This window comes from Abramis brama (genome assembly GCF_963993115.1).
Source record: "Abramis brama genome assembly, chromosome: 21".
In the NCBI taxonomy this organism is placed as follows: domain Eukaryota; kingdom Metazoa; phylum Chordata; class Actinopteri; order Cypriniformes; family Leuciscidae; genus Abramis; species Abramis brama.
In genome coordinates, this window is record NC_139983.1 from 29920553 (window position 1) to 29945256 (window position 24704).

Consider the following 24704-nt stretch of genomic DNA (forward strand, 5'->3'; position numbering starts at 1 on the left):
TCTGTTGTGTAATGGTTTATTGTGCCTAATTTTGCTGAAATTTACAAATGCTTACACATGAATTGTCCTTGGAATTTGAAGAGACAAAAAAAAAGTTTCACAAAATCCTTTTTGACGTTTTAAACAGAAAAACATGTTGGGCTTTATTTTCGTTAATGCTACATGGAAGAGCCTCATATCAGCATCTTTGTTAATTAACAGTAGCTTTGCTTAAGTAAATACACTCCCCATTCCCAGTTCATTCTGCTTGTGATTTCACAATGATATGTTTCAAGAAAGCAAAACATCCGCTCTACAGAACATCCCTCTAAATGCATGTATAATCACACCACAACAACTGCCTGTATATCCAGACAAATATATAGAGACAACAGAACATTTCAATAATTCATTTACAAATAAAATCTACGGTGATTTTACAGTGTTCATATTGGGTCTGAAAGTAACAGAGTGTGGTAGGAATCTTGGGTTATTTAGCTAAAACAAGCAAGGCCAGAAGGTTTGAGCATTAATTAAAGAATATCTGACTAATGACTGTTCACAGGCTGAGCGTGGACGCAACACACACACACACACTTCAATGAATGTTGATCAAGCGGATACATTCATACAGACGCCTACCACACAGTAAAGTACATACCTGAATAAATATATTAGTATCTGTTTTAAAACAAACAAACTGTACATGGGCTTGTGTGTGTAGTAAAATACTTTTCAGTGAGTAAAAAGGCTCTTTAAATGCAAGAGTTTAAAAAAATACCCCTTCAGTGTGCCTAAAAAAAGCTTCTCGACACCCCTGTAAAAATGTCTTTAGGCATAAGAAACCATCTCTGTATAAATTTTAGGAAAATAGTAGAATAAGTCATTTTAATCTCATTACAAGCTTATAAAACAGTTGAAATGGGATGAATTTTGACCAATGAGAAATGGTTAGCAAGCGATCACGGTCTGTCTTATGTGGCTCCTGTACGTCATAAACCTCGACCATCATTGTTTTCAATCTCAATCTAATAATTTTCCACGTTTGAGAAGACTATAAGCTGATTGCAGAATAGTCCACAGTTTTCACATCTGCTTTGATTGTACATCAACATGTGGAAAATGAACAAGTGGCAAGCAATGAACAGCACCAAAATATATATATTTGGACACACTTTTCAAGGAACTATTCTTTTAGTTACAAACTTATCTGTTAAAAATATTTGGCAATATCCTTTGTCAATTTTGTTACCGGTATGAATAAAAATACCTTAAACATCAAAGCTTAAAATCTTCGACCATTGAGACAAAAAAAGAAAGAAAAATGTGTTAGTTTCCAAATACTTGAGCTCACTGAAGTAGGTGAACGTGGAGGACTAGGCTAATTACATCTGAAAATGAAGCTTCCACTGATCGGTATTCCTGCAGAATCCTTTAGGAGTGTTATTTTGGTAGCTCTTCATGATAAAAGGATAAAATAAAACAAACTAAACGGAATCACCCTTTTTTGTAATCTTTGGAAACCGCCATTTTAGCATTGCAGTTCCCAAAACACTGCCTCCAACAAAGTACATCCTGGTAGAAGCCCTCAGTGGAATTTGGGATATGGGATTCTGACCTCTGGGAGTTCCCACACATTGAAGTACTTAAAATAATGGATCCTGCTCATGGGGTTCCGGACCATCCTGCACAGTTGAGTTCCAACTCGACACACTAGAACCAGAAAGTCAAGTTCTTTGGACATCACTGATCATTAAAGCAACAAAACTCCACAGGATCACCAAGAACCAAACGAAGCACCTCGAGTCTAAAGCCAAGAAATGTCCTATATAGAAATGTATTAAATATCCTGAGTGATGTGGTAATGCTGGGTGTGAATTGACATCTTGTGGGCCGGTAGACAAAATAACAGTCAGGAAATCATGACGAACACCTCCTGTCATTCACCATGTGATCGGAGCAAACGCGTGCTCTCCTGCATTAGCATTTCAAGGGCAGCTTCACAGCTTGCGGTATGAATCAGTCCTTATACCAACTGTCCTTCAGCATACCTGATTCCACTTCAATTACATAATCCACGGTCCAGCAGTTCATTATAACCTCCTCTATGCTGTCAGTCTACAGGCCCCTGAAAGATCAGCTTGGCCCACTTTTGCATCAGATTGAGTTGGGTGGCACAGAAGGGGCAGGCTGCATGGAAAGCATGGGTGCCGTGCGGTAAAGGGATCTCCGCCCAATATCGGGCTGACTTTTCAGAGCACACGTGACCGCAAGGTACAAAGGCATACGTCGGTGCGCCAGTATCTACGTAAAAGGCCGGTTCGCATCCAAGCCAGAGCGGTACGTAGGGGCCCACGGTTCTGCACATGGGACACTCTCTTTGAGCGTTGGCGTCTCGATCGGAACGGTGGCCCCAGTCGTGGTAGCCGTGAACGTGGCCACAGGCAAGGTAGACCCAGGGCTGTTTGTCCTCCTGGGTGGGTCCGCTGGACAGGGCACGGCTGCAGCGTTGCATGCTGGGAAAGGCCAGGGTGTTGAGGCCCACGGGGCACTGAGGCCGGGCCGCGTTCAGCTCCTGCCGTAAGGCCTCCAGGTGCTTCTGAGTGGGGGTGTGGAAAAGGCCGTCGGCTGTGCGCCAGAGCAGCGTGGCTCCGCAGAGGTCAACCAGAGAGCCATCCTGCAGAACGTTACTCTCACTCTCCACCTGAGCGGCACATAAAGCAAACATCTGAGCAATGCATTCATTACAAGCATTCCATCCATTTTCCAAAAACGTTATCCTATGTAGGGTTGCGAGGAGACCAGAGCACCCGGAGGAAACCCACGCCAACACTGGGAAAACATGCAAAGTCCTCCTGTCTCAGCTGGGAGTCAAATCAAGGATTATAGATGTTCAGATTATAGAATTCTAACTAGTTAACTGCACCTATCGCAGGTCTGAGGCTTGTTCTCATGTCTGTCTTGACCTTTGAACCCAGTTTGCCTTACAACAAGAATACCTGAAGGGCAAAAAGACATTTTTCAGAAATGTTTTTCCAAATTGAGCTGGTCAGCAAATTTGGATACAGGTTATATAGTTTAGCCTACGGTTTGTAATAATCATTAGCAGCACGCAGCCAGTACTGTTTGAATACCTAATCAGTAATGAATTACACCGTTAGGCTTTACAACCATAACTCTAGTAAGTGTAGATGATAAATTCATGTGCGCCAGAGCCCGTTCTTAAGCAGCCCGTTTCCACAGACTTGAGAAACGAATGGTTACATGATTCTGATTTAGTCACTCGCGCACTGTTTTATATATTTAGACTTAAGGAGCAATGTAGTGCAAGTTCAACACTACATTTCTCAACCCCCAGCTCAGTTCAAGACCAGCAGGTTTTAGTTTTTAGTTGAATCGATCTTCTGACCCGCAACCCCTTTTTTATGCAACGGAAACACGGAACGGTTCGAGAATTGGGACAGACCCGGGAACCCACACCCGAACCATATCAGTGGAAAAGTGGCATCCGTGTGGAGTTTGCATGTTCTCCCAGTGTCCTCTTGGTGCTCCGGTTTTCCCCACAACTCAAAGACATGCAACATTCTCACGACCCGACTGAAGGCAAGCGGTTTGATGGATGAATAGATATTGTTTTTCAATTTCTGAATCAGATACTCTTAGTATATGCCTAATAAATAATCAGGCCTCTACTAAGAGTATAAAGTAATGTACAGTTTTATTTAAATTGTGTATTTGTGTTTGTTTGCTTGTAATTTGTTTCAGTTTTTCTTATTTCTCAAGTAAACAAAAGTGAACAGTCAATACTACATCAAACCTCACAGATGTGTGTCAATTACCTTTAGTAGTGTGTTCATTAGCAAAACTGTTTGTTGTGTTGAAATTGGTGCTATGGTAACAATGAAAGAGTGCAGAACCACATTTGTGCTCTAGGAGGAGCTAGAGGTTCAAATACTCAAAACATACTTTGGGGCTTTTATAGCATGGCTCTTAATAACTAAAAATCAACCAACATTTTTACACTCCATTAAAAAAAAACAAAGTCTTTAACCCCCAAAATTCAAACATAGCACATAATTAACTATGAATTTCTAAACGCTGAACACAGCCAAACAAACATTGTCTGAATGAGAATGAGCTAGAGTGTCCTAGTCAGGGCATGGTGATGGTGATGACCTCTTGAATACTCAGCTTAGAGGTCATCCGTAACATGACTGAACCAGTACACCTCACTGCTACACTAGTAGTGCACCAACTTTAAAGTCTGGAACCTCAACAAGAGTCAATTAACTTCCTGACTGATCTTGATCTGCAGTTTAGATAATCACGTCTAGATGATTGCTTAAGGATATTCTCATCGTTTAATGAGCTATAATCCATCTCTGAGTCCATAAACATCTGGGAAGGCATGAGAGGGTTAGTAAATGAGAGAATTTACATTTTTAAAGTGGGGTATTCCTTTAAATTTGAGTTTGGATTTTTCTAAAATCTCATCTGAAGAAAGTCATAAACATCTGGAAAGGCATGAGGGCGAGTAAATAAGATAATTTAAACTTTTAAGTGGGGCATTCCTTTAAATTTGAGTTTGAATTTATATCACAAGTGTAAAAACAATGGTGAGTGAACTGACGAGTGAAGGAGAATGGCTACATTGTACACTAAATTGAGCAGCTGACGCACTAACCAGTTTGCCTCGCGTTTGAGCAGACCGTGTTTCTCTCAGTGTGTAAACATCTCCACACACTGATATCTCCCTCCACACACCAGGCTTGGACTCCTCTGTGAACCCGCCCCGTGGGTGCATGACTAGCACACCATTGGTTGTCAGACCGTCCATGTGACCATCTGGATTCTTCCATTTGGCTGCTTTCTCCTACAGAGAGAGACTCAATTACTATACATGAACAAAAAATGTGTGCACTCAGTTTACACATGGGTGAGTCATTCCAGTTAGCCTGACACACCTATATTTACCAGGTAAGTTTAGATCAGTTCCACTGGATCAGCAGAAGTGGATACTTACCCAGACAGCACATACACAAGCATTTATAAATAAGAGCTTAATTAAGCTTCTTGTATCTCCGATGAGAAATGCATCCCACAGACAATTCCATTTCAAGACCAGACAAGAAAACACACTTACTCCGAGAAATATATTCTTGGAAGAATCAAAGCCTGCAGCGTAGATGCGCGCCGTGTATGGCGGGTTACGTTCACACACCACCCGGCAGGCGAAGCGGGAGATGGTGCTTTGAGTGATGGGTGTTTCCTCACCCTCCCCTCCACCCGACACAGTGTCAGTCACCACAAAGTCAATAGGGCCCTCCGTCGATCGTCCGATCTAAGATACAAAAGAAGAATTCAAGTTTCTACAACTTAAAATATTATGTTCTCATTACAAACAATTGTCTGATTAATTATATTCTAGGTCATGAGAGAAAGAACAATATTAGGGAAAACCAATTTTATTATATTATTAATAATTAGAATAAACACTAAATCCTATAAACACCAAACTTTTTGAGCGGTTATGTTTTTGATCATCTCTTATGCTACCAAAAACACAGCGGAAAAAATAGCAGTTTTCTATTTTAAGTCAACTTTTACTCTGTGATGGCAAAGGTGAATGAAGACAGGAACAATGTGTGTCACATGATTGTTTAAAAATCATTCTAATATGCTGATTTGGTGCGCAAGAAACATTCCTTAACACAGCTAAAAATAGTCATGTTGCTTAATATTTTTGTGGAAACATTTTTTACTTTCAGGATTATGAGATGAATAGAAAGTTCAAAAGTACAGCATCTATTTAAAATAGTCAAGACTTATACATGGTTACAAAAATGGTCCCTTTTGAACTAAAAATAACCACATTTCAGCTGAAGATTCTGTAAATCTCCAGGTGTTTGTTTTGTATGGTTTTGAGCTGAGTGACAATTGTCCCTACACTATTTTGTCTCAACAGTAAACAGGATGGTTAACATGTGCCAGGGCTTGTTTGAAGAGCTTATTTTAGTTTTAAAAGTGGGATGGAAATTCCCAAAAATAGAGGGGTGCTTATTGCACTAAATCCTGTTTATAAATACTTGTACTGAAATAAAGATGTGACTGTCTCCACTTTATTTCCTTTTTATAGAGAGTTTCTGTTTTGTCCCTGTTGCTAGTTCCTGTTTTCGCTTTTCTTCTATAGTCAATCTATATGACTCGATCCCTCGTGCGCAGACCAGACACCAAAAAAAACAACCACACATGCGCAACCCTGTATCCGAGCACGTGTCTTGGGGAGCTGATTTAACCGTGTCCCATATACAGATCATGATTAGCTTTGGTGGAGGTCAGACATATTAAAGTTGGAGAAACAGATTTGCCAACTCCCAGTCAACAGGCAGACACTGAACAGTGGAGGAGATATTTCAGGGTGTTTTTTGTTTTTGCAGAACAGTACCTGGAACATGTCTGTGTCTTTGTCATGGCTGTACTCCACCACCACCGTCTGGTTTCTGGACAGCGTGTAGGAGATGCTGTGCTGGCCCTTACAGTTCACTGCCTGTCACAACACAACACAACAAAAGCGTCTGTCAGGGAGGGTTTCCTGCTCATCTAATACAGTGGCACACAGTTTTCACTTTCTGAAAATGTAGTTTGTATATCACTGCATTGTTCAAACCTTTAACTTTAAAACCTTTACAGTTTCAAATATAGGTACTGAGAAAGTGTCAAAGGACAAGGAGGAAAAACGGCATAGTCTTTTTCTATTTAGAATTTTATGAAAACTTGCTATGAATCTTTTTGATGCATGTGGAGCAAAAGGGAAGTCTGCAATAATATTTGCTATGGCCTCACATGATCCCTCTATATGCCCTTTACCCTCTAAAACGGAAATGTGAAAAGGTTAGCAAGCAGCACTTCTAATAACTTTGGCCTTTTTAAAATGTTTAAAGTTGATCCAAAATACCACTGTAACCAGCATGTGGAATTTTTAGTGTTTTGTTGTGTGTATGTGAAACACACCCCATCAAACATTCATTACTGAGACAGCTGTCATATGCGGCTTGTTATAAATAAATCATACATTATTCAAGTCAAGAGTGTAAGAGGAGGCAAGCATCACATGACTAACAACATGAAAAAGTATGGTCTGAGATCTACTCTTTATCATTTCTACTTGAAAGTAAGAAAATTAGCCATCGCAGATATGCATGCATGATCTGAATTGAGTTCACTTCAAAGCAGAGTGTGTGTGAACATTATTCTGGTGGCTTGAGACAAACCACAGTGTTTAAACAACCAATTTCCCAGCGTGATTTTCTCTCGCTTCCTGATTCACCCTTTCTCTCCTCTAATCTGTGATTTCCAAATTACCCACATCTGTCACGTGTGCTCAAAAGGGAGTGGAAACTGGGTCATGTTACTATACTGTGCAACAATGGAAAAACACAGCCGAGAGAGGAAGGTGGTTTGTTTCTGTACAACACTATTTAATGCATTACTGTTTTTAAAACTCACTGTCCGCTCATATGCCAAGCACAGGATTGTGTGAGTGTGCATAACACTGTTCTCAATAACACTGGAGGTCACAAGCAGTTCACATATGCATACTAAAAGCCAAAATTTCACGCCCCACATATGCCCAGTAATATCCCAGACTAAATATGAATGCTGGCTGAGTCTATATATTTTCTAATCCCAAAAAAATGCTCAATTCAAATTGATTTTGTTCAGAGAGTTAAACATTAAAATCGAAGTCATGTAAATGCGCTTTATGCAACTTTAATAAAAAAAGAAAAGGGGTGGGGGAAAAAAGTGAAAGTTTGTGTTCACTCGTATCTCACAACTCACAAGTATAAGAGTTAAGGCAGATATTTTAGAGTTTTATTCCCTTCCGCAAATTCAGTTCTTTAATGAATAGTTTAAATCAATGTAGACAGGATCCGAAATACGTTTAAGCATATAAAACACTTTGCACGTAGAGATACTTTACCCAATGCATAACTTACATTTTACAGTAATATTCTGTAAATGTTATGAATTGAAAGGGCTGCACATATTTAAACTTTACAAACTGTTATTCTTAACAGCAAGCAAGTTTGATCAAATAAATTTCAGAGTGCGCACAAAGTGAGTATTGCTCAACCAGACGGAGCCCAACAGAGAAAGGTGTGCAATACTTGACAAATTATGCATTTTTGATCAAATTTGTAAGCAGTAAGCATGTAGTACACAACAGAAATTAGTTTTTTTTTCAGTATATATAATGGATTATTTAAATATTTCATAAATAATAAAACGTAACACTATAAGCAAGTTTAACAGAAACTTGTAAAGAATATAAAGCACCTATATAAAAAATAATATAATATAATATTATATTATATATATATATATATATATATATATATATATATATATATATATATATATATATATATATATATATAAAATTGGGCAGGAAGAAATCTGATAGGCTGGCAAGTTCTAGCTGCTTACTAATGTATTATACTGATGCATAAACACAAAATTGAATATCATTAGTATTATTTGCATTAATAGTTTATCTAACTGGCTGTGGTACTTAGTCGTCTGAACAATTATGGATTCTAAGACAATTTGCCTTTTTAGCCATTTCAGAACAAACACACGAGTACAGATATACTGAGCATTGTCAAAAGGGAAAATGTCAGAATATTGTTTATTTTTATCTAACCCACCCAGCCTCAGTCCAAAGCTCTATCAATTATGTTGTGACGGGACTCATAGTTTGGTGTGTGTTACCGGCTTCCAGTTTAAAATTTTGGCCGTTTGTTGTTGGTGGCACATTCGTGCCCATAGTAAAGTGGAACAAAGAGGCTTGAGGGTGAAACATTAGGCAGCTCTCCATGCTCACTGCCAGGTCACAACAGGGGGTCCATCCAGCTATCCATCCCCCACTGCTGTTTTACAGTGGGCCACAAAAGCTACGAAAACACCCCAAACAATAGAGCTAGTGGAGCCGCACCCGTTGGGCAACAGGGTATTTGAAGCAGCTCCATCTGTGAGACGCCGGAGCAGCTTGAGCCTCGCGTTTGTCGTAAACACATGATGAGATGCCGTGGCCACCAACCTCAAGCCACAGGATCCAATTCAACTGTACCCTCCATCAGCACTGGACAGCCCACAATGCAAGTGGCAACAACTCTAACCTCTGAAACAAACCTCCAAGACATCCGTGAACAATCACATATTGTTCCTGGAATAGTTTAGTGACATTTTGTGACCCATTATCTGAAAGGAGTTCGTTGGTGCACTGTGAGTAATCACAGAGCCTGTTCTTTGTTCAACTTTAACATTACAATGATGCAGCTGCACTTGTGTCACTGCCGGAGAACTGGCCTTTTTATAGTTAACCCTTTCAGAGCGACGCCTGAAGACATGGAAGGCCTTCCACCTCAGATCGCTGTGACCCCAAAGAACAGCGTGATTCACAGATGACTCTGCGCTGGGATATTTTCAGCTCTGACGAGGCACTGCGGACGGATAATAAGCAGCCAACAGTAACAAAACATCCCCAGAAATACAGCATGCCAGCGAGTTTCATGGCGAGAAGAAAACATTCCTTGCGTTCATGGGACTTTAATAATGGAGCCTGGGTCTGTGTATAAAACAAACAATCACAAATATATCACATTCTTCTTTTTTCTTTTTTTTAAATGACACCGAAAAAAGACCACTTAAAAGTAACTAAACAGGGCTCTACAATGCGACATTTGCTAAATTAATGTGTGCGACTGAAAAAATATTTAGGTGCACAAGTGTGAGTGTGACCGGCTAAAGAACTTTCACGTGGAAATCTTTTCCAGTTCATTTATCCGGTACAGACTGTCGAGGACAGACATCACTGAGTAAAAACATGAACACACAAGAGAGCTGCTTTATAGTAGAAAATTAAGTTGTACTTCTGATGAAATGAGACACTGACATGGTTTTTCATGTTTAATATGGTAAAGCTCCTTGATTTGAAGCAATCTATAGTATAAAGCGTTATATAAATAAACGTGATGTGACTTTACTACAGTGCTGAATTGCAGAGCTCGTTCAAACATATCCACGTTGCTATGATCAGATGGTTTTCTTATGCTTTATTTAAATAAAAAAAGTTGTGTTTTCTCAAATTTGTTGTGCGTTAATTTTGTTGAGAGGAAAGCGTGCAGCACATATTTACATATTCATCTAACCGTCGCTCTCAACAGTGTGGGCGGCATCGGATGTTCAATAACAGTATAATCGCTGCTCACGTGTTTCGAACTTCGTTTTACACCCAAGCAAAGAACTTTTAATGGGTTTTTAATGTTTCACACTACGATTGGCTGTTTTTCCACACCTTTATATAACTGATAAAGCATTGAAGAGTTGTGGTTCATGTGCTTATATGGTAAGAGGGGGCGATACTTTTATACCAGTGGATTTAACTTAATTTAAGTTTAAAAATAAATGCAAGACTGTGTTTTTAACCAGCACTAATATCCATTTGAACACTGATACTGGTGAGATAATTAAGATATCATAGCAATTCTACTGAGGACTAAACTTCAGAAAACTTGAGAGAGAAGCAGAGAGCCCTTCTAGAATCAGGCAGGTAAAGATTGAGGAGTTAAGAAGGATAATGGATGTAAGGTGGCACAATGCCATGGCTATTCTCAGCATGTGACATTACGTAGATGCTCTGTTGATCATGGACCAAACAAGCACAATGAACAATTGGCCACTTGTAGATGACCTCCTTCAAGTTGGTTATCCTCTGTAAACGTGTTTGAAAAGGTCACTAACTGGGAACGTTTACATTGCATTGTTATTTTAAACTTTTAAAAATTACATATTTTACTATGAATTATTCAAATAAAAATGCCATATTATGCCCTTTTACAAAGTCTATTCTAGTAGACGCCATTCCTGAATGGCAACACAATTTGATGACGTAAAACTGAAGAAAGTTGCCGCTGACGCCAATGTAAACCATATACAGATGAGGCTTTTGCACCACGTTCTGCTTTGTAAGTTTAACATTAGTGAGCCATAGTAGATCCATGTCTCGATTCAAACGAGCCCACACAAACTAACATCATGCGTAGATCTTGAGAAAATCCTCCCGGAGTGACATGACATGCTGCTTGGCTGAAGCTATACGACTTCCGGGATCCGATCGTGTGGTGATCAGGACGCAGTAAACTGGATCTCGGGTGTGGTGAGTAGAGACGATGTGTAGAAACCAATCGGACACAGTTTTACAGCTGGAGCGCACTTGGATTGGATCGATCGCGGAGATTGAAAAGTCTTGATTAATCGTGCGACATAGAATAGGAGCATCATATGGAAGATCATCACTCATCAACCAGGATCTTATTAGTTATTCTATATAATTATAAATATTTTTATGCTTTGTGACCTTTACACATGCAAGTAGTTCTGTTCAGTAAAACACTCAGATCACTTGTTTGGAGAGGTTTTTGGACTCTTGATAAAAAGGCTACTATGCTTCCAAATGCCATCTTTAAATTGCTTTGAGATAAACACAAAATTTGGCCCAGATCCAGTTGACATGATTGTGAACAAGCCCAAACTTGATTTTATAACCAGTCATATATTCTTTCTCCTAATCATGTCAGGCATGAATAATAACAAAATAATTGCATTGCTTTTTTGGGGGGGTTTTTCAGCAGTGTTTAACATAACCTCACCTCCAAACATGATCAAATTTTTGTTTATTTTTTTGTTTAAATTTAAAAGGTTTCTATCAAGACCATGTAATTGACGATACCTTGTTTTTTGTTTTGTTATAAGCCATTTCTTTTAAGTATGCCACTTGAAATCACGTGAAATTGTTAAAAATGCCTTCAGGGTGTAAGCGGTTAACAGTGACAGTCAACAGAGAGCTTACATATCACTTATATGAAGCTTGAATGATCGTGATCGGTATCATGACGACAAGAAATCACTAGGCAAGGCAAGTTTATTTATATAGCACATTTCATACACGATGGCAATTCAAAGTGCTTTACATAGAAAGGAATAAAAATAATCCCAAAATAAAGGCAAGGAAAATTAAAACACTTCGAAAGGAATTAAAATATCACACTATGGCAATTCAAAGTGCTTTGCATAGAAAATAATCCCAAAATAAAAGCAAGGGAAATTAAAACAGTTATAAAAGGAATTAAAAGATAAATGATACATCTATAAAATGAATTAGAGTAAAATGAATTATAGTAGTAAAAAGATGATACATAAAATAAACTTCTAAATAGAATAAACCGCATATTTTGCATATAGTTTTACTCTCACGTCTGTGGCGTTTATTCGGCGCGCCTAAGCTTTTAATTTTATGGAAAAATCGGGTCCATCGGAGATGTCAAATGGAATTGACGTCTCCGATGGACCCGATTTTTCCATAAAATCGGACAGGAGGAGCTCTAGGACTGACTCAAGGGGTAACCTCTGGTTCTGCCCCATCAGTCCGCACCCCAAAAAAAAACATTTGTTCAGAAGCTCTAGGAATGTTTGTTGGTACTTGTCAGTATCAGCTGCAAAAAATCCTGACCGGAACATCCCTAATCCCCATGCCTTGACATGCGGTCTGGTAGGACAGCTCACTAGGGTTTGGAACAGAACAATAGTTGCATGCTGTAATGAAGCGGCTCTCATCGAGAAAGATCTCCTGAGACAATGCCGACTGTTGGCAGTTTTCCTTCAGTTGACTGGAACAGCGGCAAAAAAGGCAGTCATCACAGAGGAGTCCCAACCTCAAGTTAAGTCACGATCAAAATACTACCACTGTAATACTACCATTGGAGTCAATACAATGTGGGCTAGACTTGAAAGTTGTGGTCTGGCTTCTCAAAGCATTCAAAACGATATCATGTCATAAAAAATAAATAAAAACTTTAAGTGTCAAGAGGGAATGATAGTCTCTGATCCAGCTCCATGCATTTCACAATAACATCTGGAGATGGCCAAGTATCAGCACGGATTTGTTTATCGGTAGAGGCTGCTCTGAATGAGAGTGAACAACTCAACCCCACCCATGTTTAGTAAATGTTCCCTGTAAATCTCTGAAGAATGTCCCAGTAGCAACCATTTAAAGGTGGGGTTAAATATGCTATCGCAGCCAGTGTTGGAGAAACTAAAAGTCACAATACTTCTTAACGAAACACTGCATTGCGCAGCTTCACAACTGGGCAATAATCCAACATACTCTACAACTTCTCTCTGCTATGTGGAGTTGGAAAGTCTTGGGAAAGAATTCATTTCAAATTCCATGTATTGCTATCTATCTCAAAGACGCTCTTCTGGAGCTTGTCAAGTCCAGAATCAAGTGTTGGTCATGCGCTTGCATGGATACAGCATGGTTTAACAAACACAAATCAGCCCCTAAGCTAACCTTTCTCCATGGCCCACAATCTAAAATGAGTTGACACACCCTTGCTGTAAAATATAAACTGAAAGGCAACACCTTCAAAAGGGCAAAGCATTTGGTTGTGCCATTAATGTCAGATTATTTATAATAGTATATTATAGGGGTGGGAGAGAGGGAAAACAAAAATTGCATTTGGTTTCATGGTCGAAGCGAAATACAAAAGACAGTCTCAGGCTTCATTGCACAGAATATGCATTGTGAGAAAAGGTATGTCAGTGTTTTCCTTTCTAGATGCTCAATAAAGTTCAGGTACTTAAAGTACTTTTTGTTTGCTGGTAATCGGGATGGAGAGTGAAGGTAGGACCCCAAAACTCAGGCATCCAGATGTTCTCCATCCCCACAATGATCTCAGGCTCATTCAAGTTCACACTCAGTAAGAATCCATTTCTGGGTCCATATGTATAAAGCCGCTCTTAGTAAAATTTTAGTCTTAAGTGTGTCAATTCTAAGGGCCAAATTTACTAACAGCTTGCACCAGCGCAAACCCTCTTTTGGCATTAAAATACTGTCAGGATTTACCAAAGACATGCAGTTAAAAATTAGCGCTGAAAAGACGTGGACCGGGTGATTTTTGCGACTGACCTTATTGCATATGCATTTGTAGGAGTTTCCCTTTCAGACCAAATTATAAGAGGAAAGTATTTAAATGAATCATGCAAAGTGATTTACTAAGGTTTGCGCTAGTCAATTTACTGGGATTTGCACCATTATTTAATGCCCCCCAAAAAAGCATTTCTTAAACCAGATGTAGTAGTAGCCAAAAGTGATGTCCATGAGGGGATATTTGTTTTTAAATGATCCAACAAGTTCACTTAAACCATCAAAATATGAGGAAAATATATATTTTTTAAATGTTAAATATGAGGGAAGATCAACACACTAAACTTGGTTAAGGTATTTATCTGACAAAATTATTTGGCAAAAAAAAGGCAGTACAGCTACATGTTTTATTTTACTATGCAAAGAAAAAGAAGGTAGCCTAGGTTTCACAGTTATGGATGATATGTGATTACCTTGCTGGCTTGTGGTGTGTTAAGGATGTGTACAGTGCTGGGTTTGACACCGTTGGCTTTGGCTCTCTTGTACAGGGCAAACCGGCTTTTCCTTCGCCCTCTGTCTCCATTGGGAAGTGTACCATTGTACCTGTTTAAGGAAAGAAAAAAATAATTAGACAACACCATATGAGTAACTAGGGAAATACCACTTTAAAAGGAGTCAAACACAGAATATAATTTTCCAGAGCACATGAGCAGACCAACTGAATCCGGAAAACCACACAGATTTCATATGAACTGGAATGCCAGTCATTCAAAACGCGCTGCATAATTAACCGTGCCCCTGAACAATTATCCTTTATTAAACTCATCAGTATATTTTTGGCCATCATTCGGACGGGGTCCTCTACAGCAGGCTTAATAGTGTATACAAGCAATGACACGCATGTTATACCCGTAATTAAACTAAACTATACCCGTTCCATCTCCATACAGCATATATTCTCTGACTCTGTAGGCGTTATTGTCCGACTCCAGGTCGAAATGAACAGTTACTGAGAGTTTCTGTTTTGATATTATCATCATTCCGTGAGATGAGATTGTTCTGACACTGAGCGCGAGCTCGTGAGGCTCCGCCCCCTGTGCCGTGCAGCAGCAGCTCATTTACATTTAAAGGGCACACACTAAACCGGCGTGTTTTTCTGAGCCCCAAAAAGTGATGTAAAAAATGGTCTGTCGGGTATTTTGAGCTAAAACTTCACATACACACTCTGGGGACATCAGAGACTTATTTTACGTCTTGTGAAAAGGGGCATAATAGGTCCCCTTTAAAGAGTAGTGATGGTGTTATACAATCAGCACACGAGGAGCTCGTGATACAGTGATTCCTGCAGCCTCAGAGGTTCGCCCACCCAAACTTCATCTCCATGCACGGCTCGCTTAAAACGAGCATTAAATGCACTTTATCTTCAAATTTGCAACAATTGAAAGGTTTTTGCCCACAAGTTATGATACAAATCTAATAAAAAGACACCCTTTGTGAAAAAAAATGTGAAGAGTGCAGCATTTCACATTTAAAATGAGGAACTTTAACACACAGGCTCAAATATCTTCCGTCAGTTCTCCAACAAAACATAAATTAATAAAAGTTCTGACTGGAACACTGCATGCATGGTCCAGGTACAATGTGAATGCAAAGAGAACAGTTCTTTCTCACTCTTTTCAACACTTTAAGATCAAATGAGGTCTGAGATGTGAACACTATTACAGCACTATTAACAGGGTTCCCACATCTTGGTTAACTTCAAATTCAAGGACCTTTCAAGAACTTTCCAGGTCCAATATCCTCAAATTCAAGGACTTAATGTGGGGACACATTTCAAGTGAGAGCAAGGTTACATCGTGTTACCTTGTAAGATACATTGTTACAGTTTGTCTCAAACACAACTATGCAAAAAAACTTTTTTTGGCCATATGACAGAGGTCAGATATTCTATTTGTCGTATATTTCTGATTTGCATAAAACTGAAGAATATTCGGTACATCCTATACTGTATTCTAAAATGATCTGATATTAACTTTTGCATGAAACGTTGAGGTACCATCGTTGTAGTTTGGTGCGAAAGAACTTAATTGGAAACACTTAACATAATGCAAAAATGCACGTAACTAACGTAAATCAAGCAAGCTAGTATGCATAGGCCATGAAGTGTTGGCGAAATAACACATTAGTGGACTTGAAGGAATAATATGGAATTTTTTCCAGAAAACTTAACACAAAATAAATTCAAGCACTTTCAAAGCCCTGTATCTATGCATGTTTATTTTCAAAAACTTTCCAGGGCGTTGACTTTTTTTTTTTTTTTTAGATTCACAAACTTTCAAGGATTTCAAGGACCCGTGGGAACCCTGTATTAAAGTTGTTTCTACTGCACAATGAGCAAAACAACACTTCATTTGGAGAGAAAAGGCATCGCACGCCATTCAGAGAGCTGCGGTTTCATAGTGATGTTATGCCATTTTTGTTACATCAGCCTTACAATTCAGCCACTATTCAAGTTGTAGTCAAATAGAGCCCTTGAATTTAAATTATATAAATGTTCCTGTCTAACAGCAGGTGTAGTTCCCACAGTTACTTCCCTTGGGTAGTAACATGTAATCGTCACTTATTCATAGAGAGGAGAAATGTGTGTCATAAAAAAATACACTCCTTTTATACTTTTAACTTTTATTCCTTATTAAATGTAGTGAGTTAAAAAAACAAAACAAGTTATAAGTTACTCATAGATAAACACACTGTGGTGTTTATAACAGACTAATTGCGGTCAATAAAAAGACTTCTTCCCATTGAGTCCAGCTCCTAATGTCATCCAGTCAGGTTTTTGTTCTGCTCCATAAGATTTTCCTGGTAGCATCCTGGACCTTTTCATACAGCATTTATGAGAACATGGATTCAGAGTAAAATGCTAATCTAAAATCGGCTGTCTAGAGTGTGCATGATGTCTCAGCACGCACTTACAAGAGGCCTCAACATCCTGTACTGTTGATGCTTATCACTAGACATGTTACACAATTTGAGAAAGTATCAAGGCATGTCTGAATCAAATAAATATGTAACATCCTGTCTACTGAGATGTCTTTATCCGGCCAGACTTTGAAGATGCATTCTTCTCTGCCTTTATCCCACGATTATGTGCGAGCAGTTCGTGGAAAGAATGGTATCTCAGTTAAAACTAAAAGTATGACTTCATTTTTAGCAAGAAATAGCCATTAAATGCGTGCTTGTGACCAAAGCTCATTTGAATTTGTTCTAGATCATTAGACATGATGGTGCCATGGGAGTCTGTCTGTAACCAGTTCTCTTAGAAGGTGCCGATATACATAAAAGCAAAGCAGCTACTTCAGCTTTCAGATGGAGACAGCATGATGTCACACTATGAAAAGTGGCCCATCACAGTTTGATGGCCATTTAAGGACGTGTTTATCTGAAATGGATAACACAATAACATGTCAGGTTTGGGGGGTAACATTCTACTGCATGTTACATAGAAAAACTATGGAAAAGCAGCGCAGGAATGAAAAAATAAACAAAATGTCACTTCCAGTGTAGACACAGTGTTAAGAGCCATTCACACAGAACAAGCAGTGGAATAGAAAAAAAAAAGCCAAGTATTGAGATGCGTTTTTGTAACTTAAAGGGGTGGTTGATTATGATTTCACTTTTCTAACTTTAGTTAGTGTGTAATGTTGCTGTTTGAGCATAAACAACATCTGCAAAGTTACAATGCTCAAAGTTCAAAGCAAAGGAAGATATTTGCTTTTAAAGAAATCACTTTTTAAGGACTACAACAAACAGCTGGAAAGGACTACACGACATTCCTCCCGGGTTAGTGACATCATGAACCCTAAAATATACATAAACCGATTTATAGATTATCAAGACAGAATATGCTAATCAATGACTAGAAGATAACTACACATCAGCTACATAAATTCATCAACTAACCATTCAGAAACGTCCTGTTGCTTTCTACATGTCACTTCTTGAGTCTCTCCATCATTGTCTGAATCCGGTTTGAACATAAAAGGCTAAAAGTTTTTTTCAGTCCATGTCTGTGTGAGTACAAGCTGTTGAAGCTCCGCCCCCTGTGCTGGGAGCAGCAGCTCATTTGCATTTAAAGAAAGAGACACAAAACGGTGCGTTTTTGTTCACCCTCAAAAATTGACAACTTTAACATGCTATATAAAAATATCTGTGGGGTATTTTGAGCTAAAACTGGGGACATCACAGACTCATTTTACATCTTGTGAAAAGGGCATTATACCAGCCCTTTAAGCCTCAAATTTTTAGAAAGCTTGTTATGCGCAAGACTCTGCAAAAGCAGCGAGTGCAGAAGTCAAACATGTTCATCGAAGCGCATGTTTACAAAGAAAAAGCTGCGCGGTGGAATGGAAAAACCTGTTCAATGTTAACGGCCCTTACCACGACACCGTTTTCATGCGTTTTAGACGTTCATTTACACAGCGACAGTGTTTTGGGGGCCTGAAAATGTAAACTTTTGAAAATGGGTTTCAAAGTGCAAGTTTTTGAAAACGATACTGTTATAATCTATGTAAACAACAAAAATGTGAATTTGTGAAAACGGTGATGTCATCCACATGCGTATTATGGGTTCAGTCTATAGGCGTAGAGTTTTTCCTTTACAAAGTGACTGTCAACTACTGGCCTGGCAGCAGAACAGCGTTTTTAAACGTTTATGGGGATCTGTTAGCCTGGTTGACACCAGACACTTCTCAGTTGTAACTGAGAGTGGGTCTGGGGAAGGTTAATTCACAGCCAATTTCCAAAGGGGCGTCACCAACGGACGGACGTCGCTCAAATGCCTCTGGGCACAATTGGATAGACCTAAAACCAATCAGAGCGACCGTCATCGTGTAAAGCCCGCCTCAACGTTTGTGATTGGTGCCTCGATTTGGAAAAATCAGAAATGGGCTTGAATGGGCTCTTGGCCAGACGGACTAGCAGAGCAAACCTCAAATTTGCCGGAAGTTCGTCAGGGTTTCCCCAGGCTATGAATCCGTGGGAAAACACACGGAAAACGCAAAAAAATAAAAAAATAAAAAAAATTCTGCTTTTATCGTTCTTGTTGTGTAAACGTACCCCTTAAAGGAGAACTCCGGTCAATTTTAACATTGAGCTCATTTTTTTGTAAATTTGGAGTGCTGTCAATACAGAGAACAACGACAAAAATCGGTGTTGCCTACACCGTGTTATCCTCTTTTTAAAAGTTGCACCCTGTTGACTTCAATGGGGCAAGTTTTAAACCTGCTTTTAGCCTCTTAACATCCTTGATGTGTCATTACAAGTGACTGCAGTAGATGTGAAAGATATGAATAAAAATGATGTTATTTCAGCCAGCGCTCATACCTGTATTTATATCCTGTTTTCGGTCGAAGTCCATAGTAATGGATTGTCGAGTTCACGCGCATAGGTTTAGTTACCTAAGATCACGCGCGTGAACTCGACAATCGATTACTATGGACTTCGACCGAAAACAGGATATAAATACAGGTATGTGCGCTGGCTGATATAACATCATTTTTATTCATATCTTTCACATCTACTGCAGTCAGATTCACCCGTGTTCACTCTAAAGGAATCACTCACAAAGGCTGTGCACTTGTAATGACACATCAAGGATGTTAAGAGGCTAAAAGCAGGTTTAAAACTTGCCCCATTGAAGTCAACAGGGTGCAAATTTTAAAAAGAGGATAACACGGTGTAGGCAACACCGATTTTTGTCGTTGTTCTCTGTATTGACAGCACTCCAAATTTACAAAAAAATGAGCTCAATGTTAAAATTGACCGGAGTTCTCCTTTAATGCACAGATCTATTCTGACATCTAGTCTCAACTTATGTGTCTACAAACTACGCTTTCTGTGCTGTTAGACAAGCTACCCCTATAAAACACATTCATCTTTACATATACACTAAGTGTAGCCTATCATTTGTTATCACCATGTTAAATCACTTAGATTTTAATTACATAAAAAAAACCTTTACAGTACATCTGAAATCCTTTAGGTTGATCACGTCTTCCTTTCAGAGATCAGAGTTTGAATGATAGTGATTGTAAGGCTCTCTCAGTGAGTTTGCAGAAACTTTAGAGTCAGCGAGATCCATCTCCCCACAGCTATCAGTCACGGAGGAAAGACAACATTACAAAAGGTGCATTTTCGAGGTTTGTCGTGTCCCACAAAGCCTTCTCAAAAAGCTCAGTCAGTCTAATGAGAACAATGAACAGAGAGAGGAGGACTGGAGGCTCAGATCTGCCTGTGCCCAGATCAATAATGCCCTCTTTCAGCCTCTGCTCTGTGTGTGCCAGCAGCCAATGCCAGGCAACCCCAATGAATCAGGCCAGCAGAAAGTTGGTAGGTTGATCTCCTTCTCTTTTTTTAAGGAATATGTGACCCTGGACCACAAAACTGGTGACTGGTTTTGTGATCCAAGGTCACATATATGCTACAATAGGTCTGTTTGGTTAATACACAGAAGGCTTCAAATTCTATGAATCAAACACTCCAAGAACAGCAAATATTTCACCATACCATGTGATTCATTTGTGTAATACAAGATTGTTCACTTTACATATAAAAAACAAAAACACACTCAACCACAAAAGTCTACTGATTAATTTTAACAGTTACATGCGATTTAAGTCATAAGATGTGTTACCTTTTATAAGATACTGAAATGATGCTGCCTTGAGTTAGGCATTTGTTATTACAATATGTCATGCATTCAAGTTGGAAACATAAAATGGAAGCAGCCTTAAGGCAAACAAATTATACAGTGAACGAAAAACAACATCAGATTGCATTAAGAAAATTATTCATTTATATAATTTCAAATGATTTAAAAAGTAAAATGTTAAAAAGCAAACTGTGAAAGTCAAGTGATTAACTTCCAAAATTATTATTTACTACAGACTTGCTATCCACTTACTGATCTCTATATAGCCTATAGATTATTGATATATTATATTATCTTTAAAATCAACATGCCACTTGTTCTGATGTTGGAAACTTGTGTATCATGTAGAATTCAGTTTATTCAGCTGGTCATTCACGTACTCAGAACTCGCAATTATGATATCTCCACTTGAAGGGCATATTATTCTCATAAAAGTGGTCATGTCAGGGTCATTTTTGACTATGCAATTATATTCTTCATAAAGACAAATAAAAACTGTACTTGCACTCTGAGAATTAGGCTCTCTCATAAAATGTAATGCAGACAGGTTGGCCTACAAATTGGAGACGGAAAGGTTTCGGTGCTTTTAAACAAGCTGCTCCACCAAAAACATGTGGACCTCAGGATTCAAGAACACACGGGTCCCTAGTGTATCAACTCTCATTGCTATATTATTCCTGTAAAAGTCTGAAAATAAGTTTTAAAAAAAAAGGTTTTTAAATGGAACAGTATTTTGAACCTTCAGAAAAAATGTTTGAAACCTCTAAAATAATTAGTTTTTTTGTTGAATATCATTTGATACATCAGGCTTTTAGGGCTCATATAGAATAATAAAGTGAGAATATGGACCTAATTTGAGGCCCAAACAGAGTAAAAATATGTAATTTGAGTAGTTGCTGATATTTGTATGGCCAAAAATGAAGATGAAATGTAATGTAAAGGAGATCATTATAACAGGATAGCAGACTACTTGCATCAAATGCATATGGTCTAAATATCAAGTTGTCACTTTATGGCTGTTTCATAATTCCAAGAACGGACTTGCGTTCTCGTGGAGAACTTGCCAGGTAATCTTGAAAGAACGAACTCTGAAGGACAAGAGGACACAGAACGCAACTTTGTGAGAGTTGAGATGTGCTGTTGATCTTGTTACTCAACTGACCTTCGACCTTCCCAGCACATTATTAGTAACATCCAATGCACAATCACATCACAAATGTATTGAAACATTTATTTCACATTATAACAGGCATTTCATATCTTGTTTTATATCATTTTATTTTGCTGTGTGTAATTGTAAAAATCAGTATATGTTTAATGTTATGCTTATGTCAATGTTAAGATTATTTTAAATATGCCAATATAAATACTGCAGGCTTTCTTCAAGTCACTTTATTAAAAGCAAAACAAACAGACGAATGTTTACTTTCACAAGCCGTCACGTATTTGCTAGCTTGCAGCGACAATCTCTTAAAGAATGAAAATTCTGCCATTAATTACTCACCCTCATTTCGTTCCAAACATCTTCGAGACACAATCTGAGAGATTTCTGTCCCTCCATAAACAGTTGCGCAACTACCACTTTGACGCTTCAAAAAGTTCATAAAGAGATCATTAAACTAGAGCGATATAGTCCAAAATTTTCTGAAGAGACTCGATCGCTTTATATGATGAAAATATTTAATTTAGGCTTTAATTCACATAAACACTTATCAGCAGACATAAACAGAAGCTCAAACGTGCTGCGTAACAAGAATGAACCTCATTGGTTCTCACACGTCAAGCGAACATGTTGTGTGAATAAACCATGAATGTTTATGTGAATAAAAGCCTAAATTCAATCTGTTCTTCATATAAAAGTGATCGTGTCTCTAAAAGATTTTGGACTAATCCGCTGAGTTCATATGGATTAGTTTTACGATCTCTTGATGAACTTTTTGAAGCGTCAAAGTGGTAGTTGCGTAGCTGTCAATGGAGAGACAGAAAGCTGTCGGATTTCATCAAAAAGATCTTCATTTGATGAAAGATGAAAAAGTCTTATGGGTGTGGAATGACATGAGGATGAGTAATTGATGACAATTTTATTTTGGGGTGAACTAACCCTTTAAGTAAGCAAGCTTACAGTCCTCCAACCGCAGCGTCTTCTGGGATTTCTAACGGTTCGATTCTCTCAAGTCTGCATTAGATGCATTCTCGATATCAAGAACACATCCGGGTACTTTCACGCGTCCTCTGTACTTGCGTTCTTGAGTACTGGAAGTGAACAGTTGATGACGTAGAACAAGAAAACAAGGACGCAAGATTGCTTATATTGAGAAACGGCCTAAACCTCTCAATAATATAACTTAAATGCTTAGTTTTATGATCAAAACTCTGCTGTTATTATTGTGAGGGGCAAAACATATAATGCAATGCAATGATGATTGAGAGATGTACACAAATTTCATGTCATTTAATAATCCAAATTTAAAATATTTGTTTAAAAAAAAAAAAAAGTTAAGTCTGGATAAATCAAGTAAATCTAAGTTGCTTCAGTCCAGTAAGTGTTCATATCTTGAAATATTACAAGTTATTCTTACATTTAGTTTATCAAAAAGACTTCAAATTAAAAGGTGAACCACAACCTAAAGGGGGTCGTTTTAAAATAATACTAAAAGATGTTTTACTTCCTAAAAAGTATAAACCATCATTGTGTACAACAGGTTTTTCAGCAAAGTTGAGATCGTGCTGATAATTTTGAGGCCTTAGAAATGTGCGTATTAAATGATACAGTAGGCTTTAGGTATAGGTTTAAAATCCCTTTTCAGTCACACTAACCACAAAATCTTTTATAGTACACCTGAGATCCTTGAAGTTAAACATCTTTTATTATGTGACACATCCAGATCAACACACAGAGCATCTTCTAATGAACTAATGATGCAGACATCCATCATATGCGGTTCTCCAGGAATGGTCTGAAACCCAAAGCTTTAGATCACTGAACATTTGTGATTTACAACCCAGCAGAGCTAGGAGGGGGTATTGTAAAACAGAGACAGGCTCTTTGACAAGGAGGGGGGGACCAATAACTTTAGTGGGCTGCTTCCGAATTCCTCCACCGCCCTTCATCTCGTTATGACTTCCCGTACAGATGATGAACGAGCACCATGAGAAAGCCCCATCAAGACCCGAACACTGGGGCTACAATAAGAGTCTGGGATCAAACCAACTCCCAGCCAAAACCATCCACGATGGAGTAAAATGCACATCATAGTCAATAATTGTGTTTCTACATCATCGACAAGATCACTTTAGATGGCGGCTTTCGTGCATAAAAATAATAATAGCCTAAATGTATTTATTTATCTGGCTCCCGTAAGCTTACAGAGGGACCGCACGTGTTTCATTTGTGCAGTAACGTGAGCGCGTGAATTTTAAGAGCTGGGAGGTCTCGCGCACTGCACACCAATATTAAGTGTGTAAACAAACTATTTCCGTACTCTCTAAAAACGCGGTTATCCACTAAATAGCGGCTCAAAAATATGCCAGAGAGTTTCTGAAGAGCCCTGTTGTGAGAGTATGTACGGCAAGTGAAAGTATGGAACTTGGAAACACAGCAAATAATACAGCTAAAGTCGGGTGAACTCGTCAATATTGGACACATTATGAGGGGAAAAAAAGCTGCGCGTATGGACTCACCCCAAAACCACCAGTTCGCCGTACTTCACTGGCTCTTTGGTGGGCGCACAGTGCTCCTCTTGACCCGTTGAAAACATGAGGCTTTTTCAAACAACACAGCGCCCCTCACTAAATTACACGATCAATCCAGCGACGAAACGGGAAAAGACTTCAAAGGACGGTCCTAACTGCCATATTACCCATTTACCTGCTCCCAATCTTGCGTTGTACTTTTCTGAGGAAAAATAATCAATGAAATCGTACATCCGACAGAAATTTTAAAATTAAAGCCTTGAGTCTCGGAGACATTTCATCATGGGAACAGCGAATAACTTAATGCTTCCATCCGCTGAAAGAAAAACAGTACTC

The 24704-nt window shown here is 38.7% G+C and overlaps 1 protein-coding gene across 1 annotated transcript; it reads right to left on the reverse strand.

The window, feature by feature from the left end:
• Positions 1–24704, reverse strand: peli2 (pellino E3 ubiquitin protein ligase family member 2). The gene is made up of 6 exons (XM_084097455.1): positions 24357–24704; positions 14440–14569; positions 6425–6526; positions 5123–5320; positions 4664–4852; positions 1–2683 (listed from the first exon to the last, which is right to left on the reverse strand). Exons 1-6 carry the CDS (start codon positions 24431–24433, stop codon positions 2093–2095), a joined length of 1287 nt encoding a protein of 428 aa, XP_083953581.1. The 5' UTR covers positions 24434–24704; the 3' UTR covers positions 1–2092.

Bases quoted from the DNA above. Each gene is read 5' to 3' on its own strand.
- peli2 (XM_084097455.1), bottom strand. From the start codon at position 24,433: ATGTTTTCAACGGGTCAAGAGGAGCACTGTGCGCCCACCAAAGAGCCA. The intron at 5,321-6,424 runs GTACTGTTCTGC...TTTGTATCTTAG, and splicing joins AAGACACAGACATGTTCCAG to ATCGGACGATCGACGGAGGG. The intron at 4,853-5,122 runs GTAAGTGTGTTT...CTCTCTCTGTAG, and splicing joins CCAAGAATATATTTCTCGGA to GAGAAAGCAGCCAAATGGAA.